The 18,385-nt window shown below is 32.1% G+C and overlaps 2 protein-coding genes across 8 annotated transcripts; both read right to left on the reverse strand.

The window, feature by feature from the left end:
- Positions 1-375: 375 nt before the first annotated feature.
- Positions 376-2,126, reverse strand: LOC111280037 (transcription factor bHLH61-like). Of its 6 annotated transcripts, none has more exons than XM_022867187.2 (4): positions 1,688-2,126; positions 1,257-1,382; positions 937-1,149; positions 376-623 (listed from the first exon to the last, which is right to left on the reverse strand). In XM_022867187.2, the coding sequence occupies exons 1-4, from the start codon at positions 1,763-1,765 to the stop codon at positions 528-530; spliced, it is 513 nt and encodes a 170-aa protein (XP_022722922.1). In that variant the 5' UTR covers positions 1,766-2,126; the 3' UTR covers positions 376-527. The 6 variants fall into 6 exon arrangements, with proteins under 6 accessions (XP_022722922.1, XP_022722926.1, XP_089612702.1 ...); XM_022867191.2 differs by having other exon boundaries at positions 979-1,149; positions 1,688-2,122; XM_089756576.1 differs by having other exon boundaries at positions 967-1,149; positions 1,688-2,121.
- Positions 2,127-10,489: 8,363 nt separating this feature from the next.
- On the reverse strand, positions 10,490-16,843 carry LOC111279965 (G-type lectin S-receptor-like serine/threonine-protein kinase SD2-5). 2 transcript variants are annotated; one of them, XM_089756161.1, is made up of 3 exons: positions 16,282-16,812; positions 15,194-16,175; positions 10,490-10,635 (listed from the first exon to the last, which is right to left on the reverse strand). In XM_089756161.1, exons 1-3 carry the CDS (start codon positions 16,663-16,665, stop codon positions 10,604-10,606), a joined length of 1,398 nt encoding a protein of 465 aa, XP_089612287.1. In that variant the 5' UTR covers positions 16,666-16,812; the 3' UTR covers positions 10,490-10,603. The 2 variants fall into 2 exon arrangements, with proteins under 2 accessions (XP_089612287.1, XP_022722786.1); XM_022867051.2 differs by lacking the exon at positions 10,490-10,635 and having other exon boundaries at positions 15,045-16,175; positions 16,282-16,843.
- Between the last annotated feature and the right edge of the window lie 1,542 nt (positions 16,844-18,385).

An 18,385-nucleotide genomic window follows, 5' to 3' on the forward strand; every position in this document is an offset into this window, starting at 1 on the left:
AATTATCATGTAAGTTTAAGTATGCACTTTTTCTTTGGCAAGATTCGATCTCTTTATCCAATGTTTAAATATGTAATGTACTAATGTCCTTTATCAACTGCTTCTAATTTCTTATCTCGACTTTTTAGATAGCTTTCAGGTCTGCATCGAATTGAATTATAGCAAAGTTTAGGATTATTTTCCTTGAAAATTGTAAGAAGGTTCTAAAGATCCAAGCAAGTTGCAACTTGACTTCATTATTCAATCTGATGTTTATGAAACTGAATCCAAATCAAAGAAGATTATATGTAGAATATGAGAAACCAAAAAAAAAAAATGTCTTCTCTTCTTGTTTTCTACTGTGCTTTAAGGGTTTCTTTTTGTTTGTATTATTTTTGCTCCGAATCCTATTATTAGTATATAAATTGATGAGAAGAAGATTTAAAAGCTGAAACTTCCCTTGATAAAGATAAAAGTTGTTACACTGCAACTGCAACTGATCAAAGAAATCGATGAAGCAATCTAATCCAAAAGAAAGCAGAGAAATCCTAATCCTGCTGGGTATTTTCACTCCATTTACTGATAGCCTGGAGCACTGCTTGCTTCACCATTTGAGCATCGATGCCTTCAGCATTGCCTTGATTCTGAAAATCAACAATAATTATGACTGTCCAAGCAATAAAATATGGATCCAATGCTAACCATCCATTATTGTGACTGTACATTAATGAAACAAAATCCAAAATGTGTGGTTCAAAACCCATGCTGTACAATTTACATGTGAGGTTTCTTCTTTCTTCTTTCTTTTCTTTTTTTTTTTCAAATTTATTTTTATAAAGAACACAAGTACGAAATCAGAAAGTGCCTTTAGTCAAAAAAGAAAGGCAAAGGGAAGAGAAAGGAACTGTATAAGCCTACATGACAAGACATATACTTCTCTTTTTAATTGAAACTCACTTTGGGATGAAAGAGAAAACAATGAATTACCAAATTCCTTACTTCTCCTCCAATGGCTTCTAGTTGGAAATTGTCTTCGCAAGAAACCCTAGCGTCAAGCACGTCAAGGCCAAGCTCTTCGAAGGTTTCCAATATGGAAACAAGCAAACCAGGGCAATTCTTTTCCAATAACACATTAATAAGGAAACCCTTCTGTAGGGTTTCCACTGTAACCTGCTGAAACCAAATAAAAACCTGAAATCAACAAAGGGATCCTTTTGCCGTTGGGGTTATTTAGCAAAGGAAATGTTTAAATCAATAAAATATTTATATAGATTCACCATCGGCAGAGGATTCTGGGAAGTTGAAGTTTGTGAAGTTGAAATTTCTTGGTTCAGTTTATCCACCTTTTCTTTCAACTCCTCTATATATCTCGATGCATCTACAATGATTGAGGTCTTGTTGACCTGGCACAAAACATAATTTCCAAAGAATCAATAATCAAACTAAATAGAAAATGAAATAAAACATCATGATCATTGTCACACTGACTCACGCCATCAACAAAGTTTTCACACCTACTCTTAATCACATAGACTAAAATATGTAGGTATTTTTCCCTATTTATTCAACAGCTACTTTTAGCAAAGCTTTCTTTTTTCATGGTTTCATTGTTAGGATATAGAACAGAACAGAACAAAAAAAGAAGCAGCAGGAAGAGAAAAAGTTCGATTATTATGCTAAAAAGTTAAAGAGTTTTAGGCCAATTTACAGCAGTAGAGTCTGTAACAGAGCGAAGCTCTTGCAGTTTCCGATAAACAGATGCTTTCTTTCTACCTCTAGAAGACATGATTCTGCCTCGAATACTTAGATCAACTTTTGTTGTTAGAAATCTTTGGCCCTGCTTTGCCCTTTCTTTTCACTGCAGGGATCAATTTGAGGGGTATTTAAAGAAGCAGCTTCACCATCCATACCTACAATATATATTTGTTTGTTTGTTTCCTGCATGAGGGCCTGCAATTCCCCACATGAAATTATTATTCATCATATAACAATTTACGGAATTGACCTCATTAATTTGCAAAGACTTTGATATGCTTCAAAATTCATCATAGAAAAATAAATAAATAAATATTGTCAAAGGCACTAAAAAAAATGGAAAACAAAAGGAAAAAATTACAACCAAATTTTTATATCTCGACTATGGCCTAATCTCAGAAAGCTAGTTCGTGTCAAGTCCAATAGTGGAGAAAAAATAATAATAACAACAACGAACACCCATTTTTATGACTAAACCATATCACGCTAAACATTGTTCTTCAAGCATACAATATTGCCTTTATGTGGTAAGAAACTGCAGATACATAAGAATCCAATTAAAAAATTTGGCTACCAATAACAACAAAATCTTGAAATAATTTAACTTTCAATGAAATTTTATATGTTTTTGTTGAAGTAAATTGGGACATTTTGCAGACAGACGTGGAAGATAAAAGAAAAGTAAAATATTTGTAAAGGCTCCAACATCTTGTTATTTTTCCATCAATGTTTTATATCTTGAAATTTAGTATAGTATATAGAGTCAGACAATTATATACATATACCTGCCTTTGAAAGGGTTGAAAATGCTACCAAAATTTGCATAAATCGCTTTTCAGTTCTTGCATATGATATTTAGACAGAAACTATAGAATGAGTCAAAGAAGCCACCAAAAGCTAACTAGAGTAGTGAGGGCTCTTTGATTTAGGATATCCATGATTTTAGATTTTTTTTTTTTTTTTTTGCCTAAGCCACCGCTGAACCCTACATATATAGATCCGCCCTTGATTTGTTACTTGAATTTAATTTCTTTACTTGTAATCACATTTACGTGAAATTCAAACTTATAAAACATATTTAAAGGAACATTTCAAAGATTGGAATTGAAAATTGTCATTTTCAAACGACTAAATTTAAGAAAAAAAAAAAAAAGAGTTTTCATATTCCAATTTTTTAAATGGTAGAGAATTTATTGTATGGGAAATAATTATTGTTTAAAAACCAAAGGAGCTGCAGTATGTATAAAGATATATACATATATATGTATATATGTATGTATGTATATAGAGTAAATTACACCGTAATTGTAAAAAAAAAAGGTAGAGAAAGAGTAAACTAAACTATTAGTCACTTAATTTTATTAAAATTACTATATTTTGGTTATCATTATACTAAAATTTCTATTTTAGTTACTAACAATACCTAAATAATCTGATTATGCTTTGTTAAATTCTAATATAATGCCATTTTTTTCCTATTATGTCATTATTTTTTTTTCTTACACGACATTGACGTCAAAGCAAAAATAAAAAATTATTTTCTTACAAATAAAAAATATCTTTTAATTGGGTGTATGCATCAAGTAGGACAAAATTCTGACATGGCAATTAGAATGACATTCCTTCAGAGTTTAACTAAGGACACGCTAAGTTCAACGTTGGTGATTAAAAAATATTTTTAAAATCACTGATCAAAATATAAATATTATAAATAATCTAAGTGAATAATACAGTGAAGTTTACTCCTACACACAAATATATATAATTATGTGTGCAAAACCATTCTTTGATGATAACTTAGACTTGATTTAATGGTTTATTACTGTCCTTAAGAGGATTGAGACTCAAAATTCAAAATCCCTACTCTCTTTACCTCCATATGTATATACACACCCAAAACTATTATTTTGTGTTGGAAATCATACAATCTTTTATTTTAATTACGTTTAAGTGTGTAAGTTAATATATAAGAATTGACCCACGACCTAAGCGAAGTTCAAAAAAATAAACTACTAATTAATTTAAACAACTTATATTCATTATTGACGGTGAATTTGTTTTGTATATATAAGGTCATCACCATTTGAAGGCTGTTCAGGTGGTAAGAAAGAGATCCCAAGGGATCATATGGAACATTTGTACGAATGTCTTATTTAATTCGAATTCAATTCACAAAAATAATAAAGAAACTTACAAGTAAAACGACCCTTAAACCATAAATATAATAATACTAGATTTTTATAGGCACAATGCTTCTATATTGACATACCATTATTATTTTAATTAATAAAAATCAATTAAGGATACATACTTTAGATCAGCTATATGTACCTCTAAACTTTAGGGTAATGCTATCCTTTGGGCAAACAACATTTTACTATTCCCTGACGTATGAAGCACAACTCTAACTACATCGAATGACTCAAATGCATCACCAAGGATACTCTTTTCAAACATTTATGGGGAGACAGATTCTATTGCTGACGGTTTGCCTAAATCTGGTACTGTTTCTCGCTTGGTTGCTTTGGTGACTTGGTTTTAATTGTTTGTGGCTAAATTTTCTTTTATGTCTTCCCCATTTTCTTTCTTCTGCCTTTCAAAAAAAAAAAAATGTACTCTATATTGATTCTGGGGCTGCAAGTTCCATGAGTTACAGTTGATGCTCACAAGTTCAATAACTTTTAAGCTACAAAATTTTGAAATTGACTTAATGCCTTATGAAATAGTATATGCAAAAGATTTTGCAGCCAATTTTATTTATAATATTTGAACTTGTTTTGTAATTTTTGGATATTAATGTAGAATTTAATTTCCTTGGGGTGTTTCAAAAATCTAAGTTGTCAAATTAGAATCCTTTTAAATATTTTATTTGGTAGATTACATTGTTTTTTACTTTAGAAGAAAGTGTGCTATTGTAGTTAAGTTTGTAGCCTAATAAGCAAGAAAAGAATCTCATTACAATTTCAATTCTTCTATCTTGTTTCTTCTGTCTCTCTCATTACAATTTTTTTTTTTTTTCTGAAGAATTGTTTCTTCTCTCTCTCACTTTGGTTTGTGAATTTCAAAAGCTTACTTCATTTTCCGACTTAATTAATGAAACGTTCTTGTCTCTCACTTCTGATAATTTATACATTCTAGTGCATTAAATATAAATTTTATTTAAAAATACAATAAAATTTTGAGATTTGAATTTCAAAATCCAAATAACTCCTGAATCACTTAAATTTGGTTGAGTGGCATAAGAAGTAGGATTTGAATTGGATTTGAATTGAGATCTTAGGTTTGAATTTTTAATATTCTTATTTATTTGTAGAATAAAAAACAAAACTCATTGACTCTTTGTGAAAGTTCTTTATAAGTCAATACCTAACATAAATAAATTATTCAGATTATTACATTAATCAACTGTAATCTCTACCACACATTTACCCAAAAGAAAAAAAGGCTTATCTGTTGCATCCGCACCTCTAGCATCTTTAAAACAAAATTTTGTGCCATATCTGTATCTAATTGCAGCATATGAAAATTTAATGAAATTTCAACTATATATATAAATATTTATTTATAAAGATAGCATTGTCACCATTTCAATTAAATAGAAGCCTCAAATTAAGAAAAAAAATCCTAATAATATTTGTCATTTTAAAATGGGCTATAATAATAGTAATAACTTTTTGTATAAAAGAGATTACAAATTAAAAATAAAAAAATAAATTGTAACTGTTGAAATTTAAATTTTAGACCTACTAGATATCATTTTTTAAAAATAATTATATGAACCACTTATTCTATTTTAAGTTAATATGACTATTTTCAATTACTTGTCTCATCTTAATTTGTTGAGCTTAGAAGAAAAAGTCTCTTTAAAACAAGTAAATGAAAATTTATATTCTTCTCTCTAGAATTCTAACCAAAACCTATAGTTAAACATGGTACATCTTCCAACAATTCTTATCTGTCTTCTAACCAAACCTATAGAAAAAAACAGTAGCTTGGGGATTGCCATGCATAAAAAATACATCGATTTCCCTTACTATTTTGAGTTTCTTTCTTGTTTTATCTGAGTGATCCTTTTCTTTTGGCCAAATATCTAGGTGATCCTTTATTCTTTACTTATATCATAGGAAAAACAAAAAGAGAAATAGAATTCATAAAATTAAAATTATGGATAACCCGAATAAAATACATTCTCTTTCGAAATAAAATAATGTTAATTTTTATAGAGTGGAAAGGTGACCAAAATTTGCTATATACCCATAAGAAGAAACCAAATAAAAGGGAAGAGAAAATAGCTAGGAATTAGGGTGACATATATATTTGCATGAGAGAGAGAGAGAGAGAGGGACAAAATGATGACGGCGAGAGAGAGAGAATCGGTCCCCGTGAGAAGGATTTGGAGGGATTGACAGCTAACAAATTAACCTTTGACGCTTCTTCCTTCGCTGCTTTCGATGCTTTCTTTCTTTCTTTCTTTCTTTCCATGCTTTGTTCCTCCGATCACGAGCAGATTCCTTTCTCTCGACGTGTAGGTACGAACGATCCGACAAACCCCACCCTCTTTGCACGTGCCCTCTCACCCCACCTCTTATTATTCTATTCTTCCCATAAATTTGCTGCATTCTTTTACGCTTTTGCTTTCCTTTTGTCAATGGGATCCTGTGCCTACGCGTTCTTCTTTTCTTATTATTTAATTAGTAAATTTCATTGTAAATATATTTTTACTATTGTATCTAATAATCATTATCATAATCCATCTATAATTCGACATTTACAACATAACAATTATATTCAGTACAAAAAAATGATTAAAATTTTAAATAAATTAATTTATCATCAACATAAAATCAAATTAACCTTTAATTAATCCAAGATTTAAAGGTTTTGAAACTTTTTTCTTATTATCGAAACAAGATCTTCAATATCGACATTTGATGATAAATAGATGGCATCAACCGATGAAATTTGTGTGTTTTAAAAAATGACTTGAAATCAAGTTCGAATTAGGTCAGAAATCGAGCATAGCAAACTCACAATGGGTTTGTTATTATTTCAAACCTACATCTCAGTAACTAGCTTGCTCTAGCCTATGTATATGGTTGTTCTTCGAGAACTAAGTTCAAATCAACGAATCGGCAAGCGAAGAAACAAACTACACCTGATAAATTATAATAATCAACTCCGATTGTTTTGTGATTTCAAAAACAATAATTAGTTTATCATACTTTTTTTTTCTTGTTTAATTTTTCCTATGGGATGAACCATTTTTTTTTTTTTTTTGTATTAATCCAAGATAACTTATTGAGCATGCTCTTCTTGTTCTGAACAACTACGCATGCAGAAGGATACTATATCCTTCCAATTTGGGCACAAGTTTGATTGGTTGTAACACTGCTTACTCTTTATTTATTCATCAATTCATTATAGTATTCGTTTTGGGTCATATTCCTTCCAAATTTCTATCAAACTTTCCATCAAAATTAATGGTACTGTACCCTAGAAGATAACATATTAAAGAGAAAATATTATAACACCATCGATTTCTCCCATTCCTTTTTCGATTAGTCGTATCTCTTCCATACATCCATAAAAGTTTGGATTAAAATTAGTGGTGCTACATTCTAGACGATAACATGCCCCAGAGTAGCATGGCTTTTATCCAATTTAAGGGCCAATTTTATTGGAGACATCGAATTATATTAATATTGTTAATTTGTTTTGTCAGTAGCTCTTGTTCCTTGCGTTTAAATTTTTCTTTTTTATGTTATCTGTTGCAGTGCTACGGCTGTTTTATTTCTAGTTTTATTGATAGGGATTGACTATTTAACCGTCTTACTGACATCTAACTTAATTAGTTATAATTTTATCTTAACAAGCGTTCTTAATTTCTTTTAAATAAATAAAATTTTCATTGCTTATCGAGAATCATAACAACTTGTTTTAATTTTTTGTTGTATTGGTAAAGATTGATTATTTGACCGTCTTACTGACACATAACTTAATTATAATTTTCTCATAACAAACGTTCTTGCTTTCTTTTGGATAAATAAAATCTTCATCACTTATCTAAAATTATAATCAATAATTATGTGTTTGTTTACCCACATAACAATTAATTAATATCTTAAATTTACAATCAAAACAAAAATTCTTGCTTGATCTATAAAAGCTGCTATAATACTTGAAAAATGAGAGTGATCCATGCATGAAATAATCATGCTATTTTCAAAATTGGAGAGGAGAGAAATGGATTCTTAAAATCATTCATTAATTCTCGGTAGCAACCAGAGTGGAAAGATGAGCAAAATTACTAGGAAAAATTAAGAAAAACAATGGAGAAATTGTGTTCTAGTTTCTACTTGAAATAAACTCATATATCTTTCCCAGGTGATAAAACGTGCGTCTGCATGCTTTTGTTTTGCACATTGTGCAGGGGGAGACAACGCGTAAACACAATCAGATTATCATATAAAGAGATTTTCTAATGTATCAAGTGCAATGTCTGCATTCAACACAAAACAAAACCAAAACGTACCCACCAATTCACATGTGTGCTAGTCATCGCAACAAAACAATCCTTCACATACGTACACACAGCCTGCTCCAACCCTTGTCTCTTGCCCTATCCACTTCCAATTATATTAGGTGTGTATGTGCTGGCTTAGGATCGAATTATTCACTATGATTTTTCTTAGTTTTCGCATTCACCAAATAAATGTATTCTATCTAATTATTAGACCTACTTGAGTGGATTCTTTTTAATTTAATTACTATCACAGTCTTGTGATTAACACTTAATCATTATTCTATTGAACATCCACTTCCCAAATTAATCATAATTGCATTATGCATTAATGGAATTATGAGAAAAGAAAAAGGGATATGATTTTAGGAATAATATCATAATAATAATAATAATAATCAATAACACGAGTTTTTCTTTCTTGACTGCTTGTAATGATTACATGCTTACATGGTTTGCACTGTTGGTATTGATTTAACTTCTTGTCTTCCTTGAACAAATTCCAATCACTTACTTCGATAGTAGATGAAGTGGTTGATAATTGGAGAACGCTGGTGTTGCAAATTTTGACAACAGTCATCAAGTTTTTGTCAGCTGAGGGTGACTTGGTGCTTATCAATATGATAGAGTCTTAGTCGAAATAGACAAACAATTAAAACCTATCTAAAATGCTTTAGACTGTTCAGGAAAACCTAACATCATTAATGTTTCAATGCACCTCAAACTCTGATCAGGTTAACATGCAAATTCACACATACAAAATTGTATAGAACGTTTCGTGAACTGAAAGTAAGGATACAATTTCAATTAAGTTATGATTCTTCTTGCTGTCTTATTGTTCTTTTGAAAAAATTATTACATAAATCTTTCATATATATCACGTCAGTTATAGATCCTATCAATCCAAATAATAACAAGTTATTAACTTGTCATATATGTTATTATTATTATGAGAGATTATTAGTATAGTTTTTAGATTTCACGATTGAATTAGTAGAGTGACGGACAATGCTAATTGCAGCTTGTAGAATAAGCCTGCATATTACTAAATCAGAAGAATGCGATCATCTGTAAACCGTTTATAAATACTAATATAACCCTGCAAAACATGATACCAAGTGAAGGGCATGGGACATGATTTATTGGCCAATCAGACAATTCGGATATTTTTATGCAAATAGTGCTAAATTTGGAAAAGTGTCTCGTGACAAAACCATTGTTTTTCTAGACATATAGTTTTCTGGCAAATGAGATTCCAATACATTGTTGAAACAGAGAACAAATAATTCCTTGATGAACATACATTCAATTCAAACCTATGGAACTAGTCATCATCCTATATGCATATGCGCCAATGGCATCTATACAATATTATAGTCTAAACTACTAAAGAAAACAGTTGATCAAATTGGAGATGCTAAAATAAGAAGTATGCTGATATATGTAAAGATCATGCAATTCATTTCTATATATTAAATTTCATATTCTTTCTCCCCCAATCCCCAAATGAATATAGTATACGTAAAGATGATCACATCTAAGGAGAAATTTGATTGTGAATGAAGACAACAAAATACTACTTAGGAACATAAACCCAGAGCTTAGGTTCACACAGCTATTCTTAAGAGGTAGCATTTAATAGATCTAGGATTCAAATATCAGTACTTACAACTCTTTCCCCCTATCCTTAGATTGCAACCTCTTATATACAAAAAAAAAAAAAGTACTTAGGATCAGAATACTTTTTCTCTTTAAGTAAATTAATTCATTTGTTTTTCTGAGAAGGGTATAAAAGAAAGAAGTAGGATTGGGTACGAATTTCTGTTTTATTTTCAAATGACAAAGGGATTGACCCACAGCCACAGACTACAATACCAAAAGAAAATCATTACGCGTATGAGAAAAACTCCTTTACTGCTACAGTGATCAGAAGAGAGGCATGGCCAAATTCACAAGGCCTAGATGGAGAAAATTCTTCAACTTCGTAGAATATTACTTATGTAGGAGTTGAGAATTTATATAAAAAAGGCTACTTTTCATTAATCTGTATGGGCAAGCGCCCAACAGTTGCTATACTTGCCAAGACATCATTTAGATTACAAACAGTTGTCTATATACAGACAAGGCAGCCCATGCTTGCAAACAAGCTTCACAAGCTCTTGACAGCTATATCTATTTGTCAACATTGAAGTTTACAATGCAAGTATCGGCACTCAAACACCTCAAATAGCCCCTGAAAGGAACATATATTATACAAATATCCTGATGCTGTCATCAATATTTCGTCATTGAAGAAGCAGATTGAATTTTCATATATATAATATAGCTATATATGGTTGGACACTTGATTCACCTTAACATGATCAATCGACTAATGGAACCTGAAAAAATATACAAAAAAAGAAAATGAACTAGTTGTCAGTGAAAACAAAAAAAGACTAATACGAGAGAAGAAAAACTAAACCTGCTTACCGCGTATTGAACTCGCAGCATCATTCACTCGGTGAGATTGAATGATCAGTTGAATTAATAATGCCACAAATTAAATAAACAAATGCTGTTTTTTGTCTGTTCACTTTTGTACTAGAGGCCAAACTTTAAGCTATGATTATCATACAAGGTAGAGAAAGAGGACTTTGTCAGTAAATGGTTAAGGCTTGTTGCAACGATGGGGTCTCCCCTGGAGATTGAAAAGTGATGTTTAAAGTTACAGAGGGTCCAGGGGCAGACAAAGCCACGTCTCTCTGTTGTGACGTGAGATATATAGTTGTGACATTAAGGTTCACGGGCAATGTTCTAGCTTGGAAACAGAAAATTTTTTCTTCAAAAGCATTTTTCGTGAGAGGAGAGTAAAGAAAATCTGATAGGAAAAAAACAGCATCTGATCATACATATTTATAATATGCAGCTCATATATTGTACAAAATATTCATGTCCCATCTCCTCACATGTGGGATCCTCCAGCAAAATCCACGGATAAAACAAAAACACACGTACAAGCTAAATGATGATAGCGAACGAGAATGACGAATCCTCCTATTTTATCAAGGTTATATCATCCGTGTAGGGACACTAACCCACTGGACAGTAAAGACTATTACTTTGAAAAGCAGATGTTTAATCCCCCACAAAATAGGAGAAAAAAGACCTTTCTTGCTTAGCTACAGGATAAAGTTTGATAAGTACTTTCACTAAATGATTCTGCATTGCTATACCTTAATTTGCAAACTCCATCATCATCATCAAGCGATATTTCTTGAAACCATATAAATTTACCAAATTCTACCACGTTTTTTAATGGTTTTTTATTCAGTGGCAAAAGGGATTTTGGCTTTGTGAAGTATGTTCACTCTTTGGATCAGTCTAAGCAGGTTTATTTATGTCCGACCTAAGAAATTCATAAAAAATCACCTTCTCGCACTCTTCCAGCGAATTCGAACCCAAATAACAAAGAAATGAGCATTTAAGGGTTTCTTCCACCCTTCTGTTTTTTACTTAGTGGAAGGAGGGGGGATGTCCTCTGGTATATCTCAAGCCCAAATACCATTGTCTCTATAACTTGTGTTCCCCTTATTTCCGGTATCCTCCTAAAAACAAGATTGTTCACCTTAGCAGATAGATAAGATCACTAAAAAGAACTAGTAGTTGGGGAATCAATAACTTATATGCAGGTAGATTTAATATGCAATTATGGAGTTATCTTAATTTTTCCAGTCATTGTTAAGCAGGATGAAGAGACCCTTTGGCATTGAGGTTGAAACGGGCTTTTGGACTTTATCTCACGGAATAAACAGTAATAATTTAGTATATATCAAACTGCAAGTTGTGCTTTGAGACATAAACAAGCTAAAGTAGCTAGGATAGTTAAAAGAATTGTTTGATTTTCATTACCATATTCCTCAGCATGAATTCAGTAAATTGATGGCCATTAAGTTGCCCAAACGGTGCAGGCATAAGTTGCTCATTCCCTTATCACTCGATTGAGACAAGAGACTATATATATATCTATTTTTCTTGTTCCTATCTAAACAGGCTTCGGATGAAGTACTGAAAATTTTCCTAGGTTCCCAGATAAGGTGGAGACTGGAGTTTTGAATTCCAGTGACCATAGATGTTATTTAAAGGAAATGCTTTAGAGAAAATTGTCCTTGTATTTGCTTGGTCTGCCTTTATCTATTATATCTAATGTGAAAGAAATAACAGGAGAGCTGGGACTTGGGAGGCCACGATACTATCAAATTGAGAGTTAATTGCCACTCCAGAGTTGCTAGACACTACTGTTATTTTTTTGCTGGTTTTGTATTGAAATTGCTGTATTTTTCTATACTCATTAGTCTTTATTTTTCTGGTTCTTTTTGGATGAATGAAGCTTTCAATTACCTAGGACAATGAATTATAAAATGTATGTTCCTTGAGTAATTTAAATTATGATTTTATCTTCCGGTTGCTATTTCATGTGAAGAAGGGATGTTTCTTATCATCTTTAATATTGCCCAATTGCTTGTCTCCACTAAAGGAGTTTCCCCAAGCTGCTGCAGAACTTGGATCAGATCAGAGCACTGTTGCTAATCAGATTCATCTAGTCAGAGCTTTCTTTTTCATTTGCACCTATAAGTTATTCTAGGTCTCTATCTATTCAGGTTTCACTTCAAGCCTCATCTAATTAAGCATTGTAAAGGTGAGTGGACCAATCATGTATCTTTTTAGTTTATAATCAATTACCGTATATTTGATAAGCTTTTTCATGCACATTGTTTAAAAATTTGGGCTGATCATGTATATTGACATGTACATTGATGTTTTAGATCCATGTCCGTTATAGGTATTTGCCTCCCTTAGGCCTTATCTTATAAAATAAAAGTGATTTTCAGCTTTGGGTCCAAGAAACTGGTAATGACTTTGTCAAAGTCTCAGCAGTTGGGTTTTGACAGTGATAATTCAATCACATTGCTTAAACAGTAATTATTGGTAAATTAACTTCTACAATTTATTTTTGTTTCTACAATCATGGTGTTCTTTGTTTATTTACTGTCTCTTACTGCTTTCAGGTAGCTTTTCTTTCTTCCTTTTGCACTGTACCTATTTCTGTCAGATACAACCGTAATTCTATCACATTTTATTGATGAGATATGAAAGAATGAATAAATATGTAAAAGTAAATTTATAAGCATATATGTCAGAGGAAGAACTTTTTACAAGACTCTCCATTAACTACTGCTCAAAACAATGCTCTAAGGGGATGAATGAAAATCAGAGATTTTCATCAAAATATTACCATTACCAATACCAAGCAAGAAAATCTGTTCAAATGTTAAAAGTGTGAACACTGATATTTTCCTTTGAATAAAGCTTTCCAGATGAATACTTTTGCTTTATTGCTTCTGGCCTTTGCGTTGTGGTGTGATGAGAATAATTACATCTTCATACCCCACATTAAGAACTTAAGGCTGCTATCAAGGTTTACTATATCTTACAGAGTCATGTGAAAAATGCTTGCTTCATATTGCCCTCACCCCCTTGAGGTCTTTCAATGAGAAATTGAAGTATTTGACAGGAAAATCTCATTTATATCATGCTCAATTTTGTCCTCTTTTTCTTCAATGCATACCCCAGCCTTTTTCTTTCAGTTTGTTTCATGCTTTTATCAAAGATGAAGATGGTTTGTACCTCAGTATTTCAATGTAAGGTCATTTTTCAACAGTTCTAAGCCGAATTTACCCACCGAAGAAGATGAGATTGATTGGCTTGATTGTCTTGATTGTGCCGCATAACATTTTTTTCAAATCTGTTAATTAGAATGACAGTACCTTTTGACTTGACTAGGTCTATGATATATCAACTTCAAGGACTCAGCTTAATATTGCTATAAATATTGTAGCTGATGTCATAGTTATAGCTTCAACTTCAAGTAGATGAAGTTACAAATGTTTCTTAAAGAATGTCTCCTAAATATTTACTTGAACTAAAAATATAAGATCATCTTTATAAAGCAGAGGTGCATCACCTGCTTAAAATCTTTGCACTTCTGCAGAAATGATCTGCAAAATGTATAGGTACATCAACATATTGTTTCCTATCCTTTTTCCATGTCTTTTTGTCGCCTTATTTGCCTGGTGCAACAAAGCTGCCTAAATTCATGGACGAAGACGTATCTCTTTTTATATTCATAAAAAACATTTATCTCAATTGATGCAACCTTCATTTCTCCCACTGTACCTTTCTTTTTCATTTATGATATGTTTGATTTTTAAGCCCTCTTTCTGTTTGCTATGAATTTTAAAGCTAGGTATTCACATTGTTTTAGAATGAATTCAACATGTTCAACTCTTTCTTGCCATGTTCTTAAGAGTAAAGACATCGAAGCTTCCACACCAGTATGAAACTGATAGAACAGAGAAAATTTGACCCTTTTTCTTGGTACATAGGACCGCGACCTGGGAATAGGAGAAGGAGATGCAGGTGCTAGGATTTGAACTCTAGATATGCAGGATGCCATTTTTTAAGGGAGGCTAAATGAACCATCTGAGTGAAGCTCCGGGTTCAAATTTGAACCTTTTGTGATACATTATAATGTGTCTAAATTTGGAGTTTTATTTTCCGTTGAGAAGTGTCAGAGTATTGTAGGTTAGTGATGCCTGCATTCATCTTCTCTGGCTTTTTCTTACTGACTGCAGTCGGACATTGAATAAAGAAGAGGATCTAATGTTAGGTTTGGGATGTAATGATCTTAAAAATTGCTTTACTGCAATATGATTCCAGCTATCACTGATATTTATAATATTTGTGGTGTAATTGCATAACTCTATCTATGAACAGCATGCCAAAAACAACCAAATTTGTGTTTTCTTGTCCTAGTTAACAGAAAAGAACTACAATGTGGTTTGGAATTGTCAATAAGAAATTGAACAAACACATGCTGTCAAGTATTATTGTCAGTACCTGATAAGTTCTTTCTTCTTTTTTGAATCAAATGGTAAGCAAGCCCTGCCAGAAACAGTATGATTATTAAACCATCGACCACGCCCACGACAATCAAGACCCATTTTTTCACACTAGGCTTGTTATGATTGTCCCTGGTTCCTTTTGGAACCTTTACCATATAACTCAATCCTGTTCCTCTTTCAACCTGTTTAATTCCTGCAGCCAGCCTGTAAAGAGAGCATTCTTGAAAATTTGTGGCCTCTTTTCCGGAGGAATATAATGCAGCAACACATTTACAGTCATCCAAGCACAAACTTGCACATGCTGTCTTGCTGACATTAACCCTTTTGGGAGCATCTCTGAGGACACTACTGACACCGTTTAATTCAAGCATCTCTACCTGAGATCCGCCACAGAGCTGTCTTGAAGTTCCCTCATTGCAATCAGAATTCATGTCATTCTCCTTTGTTATAAGCCGTATGCATGAACAAGCATTGGAGAACGTACATATACCATAAGGCTTGCATGCTAGAGGAAGGTCACAGGTGGAATTGAGGGCTTGAAATGAGGCTTCAAACTTTTGTGTGTTAGGTGAGTAAAAATAGAGTCCTATATTTCCCGTCTTATTTCCCAGTGCTAAAAACCTCAGGGGCTGAATTCTCCAAGATGCAATCTGCGCGATTTTTTTATGTTTATCATTGAAAAACTCTAACCCTTTAGAACCCAATTCAACAAATGTGATATTTCTGTTCTTGGGAGGCTTAAATTCCCAGTAAGAGTACTTCAACTTACCAGAATTCAGATAGAGAGCAATCTTGTTGTGTTGGATTTCAAAAGTGTAGAATGAAGTTGAGTTTCTTGGAAATGAAGTCAACCGAGTAGCTACATCTAGTCTCTGTCCCCAGAGCATTACATCCGTTGGAAAATTGAAACTCTGCCATTTTATCTGGTTCAAAACATCGACAAGGACTAGATTACCTGTCTTCAGGATTTGTAATCTCTGCATCAGGAGGAGAAATACAAAAGAATCACTTAATTTGACTACGCAAAGTGATCAGGTTAGTAGTTCCTGGACAATGATTATAGCACTAGTACTTTTATTTTACCTCCACACCTTGTCCAGAAGTCCCGGTTCGCCATCCTAGTCTCTCTTTCGCACCCTTCAGCTGTAAATCTCCATCTTCAGTAAGCTCAAGCACGCATACTTCAGAGGTGTAAAACTGCGAGTAATGGCCAGAATTCCATACCTTCACATCTCCTAGAAAAATTTCCAAGGAGCATGAATATTTCCCCTTGATAGCTTCAGCACTCAATGCAACTCTAAAATTTGGTTCCACCTGGTTACCATCAATCAGGAAAGCTCTCCCAATGAATCCAGCACTGTATTCTAAAGGGACTGCAAGGCTTATCCTATGGCCAACATGAATGAAGGAGTCACAACTTCTATGATTGACCAACAGAACGAGAATACAACAAAGATAGAGCTTCATGACCGAAACTGAATTGCAATCTTCACACAGATTTTTCACTTGTGGGACTGATGTTTTCCTGACTGCTGTTACAGAAATTCTTTTTTCTTTTCATGGTAGGATTGAAGCAAGGAAAGAAAGAGAAAGAAAAGGTTGGCAGTGGCATGAGCGTGATGAGAACTTTTGCAAGTTCCACCCCCACTTCCAAAAAGGGACAGAGCTTTCATTTTCGCACTGTTATTGTGTGAAACAAATGGTTGTGGGGTTATTGATGGCATTAAGGTAGGAAGCATTGTTAATTACTCAGTTTTATCTAATTTCATTAAAGCAGTACCAAAAAAGTAAAGCAACAGAAGGTTGTTGTGCACAGGCTGTCCCATGTGCAGCAATTGAAGGGTTTATATTAACAGAAAACTAATGTAATTAAAGCTTTTCAGGTGCCAACCAGCAAATTTTGGTCAATCCATTATCAACTCTAGTCAAATTATTTGAAACTTTTTTTCCTTTGTCAAGTACTAATAACCTGCTCCTCCACTCGGAAGACAAGATTTTTTTTTTTTTTTTAATTTATCAAATATTGGTACAAGAAAACAGCATTTAAACAAAAGCTCCTAAAACACTCGTTGGCAAAACCTTTTTGTTTATAATATTGTAACTTTGGCAATAGATGCAATGAGTGAAAAAATTAAAATACCAGGGGCAGCGTTTGGGAACGCAACCAGTACAGACTCGAGGTGATAAACGGGAAATTGGAAGTGGGTTCTGCTTCATCTAATTAGGTTGGGTCAATTGATTGAGTGAGTGAGTGCTGACTTCTATACCCTTTTAGTCTTTAGAGTGCGCAGGCTCTCCCTCGCTTTCGAGTGAGATCATGATAACCGGGTTAGGTGCCCGCCACGTTATCAGTGCGCTGCCGCCACTCGGCCAGTGGCTTTGTGCCGACTGCTAACTCTCTTATCACGCTTCGGTGACGTGTTCAACTTCCATGTCAGCAAGGCAATTATGCTGGGTTAAACCTTTTCGAAGATTGAATTATTTCATTAAATCCGAAAATTTGCTCAAATTTTAAAAAAATTTAAATAAAAATTAAAATTCATTAAATAAGAATGGATATAATTTTTAAACTCTTTTAAATTTTGAGTTGAGTTTTTGATAAAAAAATTTAAAATTTAAATCCAATTTGATCCAACTTGAATTTATATATATAAATTATTTATTTATATGTATATAAATTAATTCATATATATAATTAAAAATAAAATTATATATATTTTATTAAATTTAATTTTCATATATTTTCTATATTTTATATTTATATATATGTAAATTAAATATAATTCTATTAAACTTAATTAATTATATTTTTATTTTTTATTATACAAATTAATTAATGGATAAATTTGAGATTTATTTATTTTTTTGATTTAAGTTGATTTTGAAAATATTTTGAAGTCTAAAATTTAAAATCGAGTTGGATTTAAATAAATATATAAATTATTAATATTAAATATGAATCTAACTTATATCCAACTTAACTCAACTCATAAACACATCTAATTGAGACTAAAAGTGTTTTATTATATGACCGAACTTATGAGATCGATTCCTTTCAAAATAGATTTGGAGTAATATATTTTTATTTTATTTTTAATTTTCAAATACATTTATTAAAAGTTAAAACAAAAATAGTTTTAAAAATTATGAAAAATATGGATAAGTTGAATATGAAAGATTAAAATAC

Source organism: Durio zibethinus, chromosome 27 (genome assembly GCF_047325235.1).
Source record: "Durio zibethinus cultivar Kanyao isolate XHJ-2024 chromosome 27, ASM4732523v1, whole genome shotgun sequence".
NCBI classification, from domain to species: Eukaryota; Viridiplantae; Streptophyta; class Magnoliopsida; order Malvales; family Malvaceae; genus Durio; species Durio zibethinus.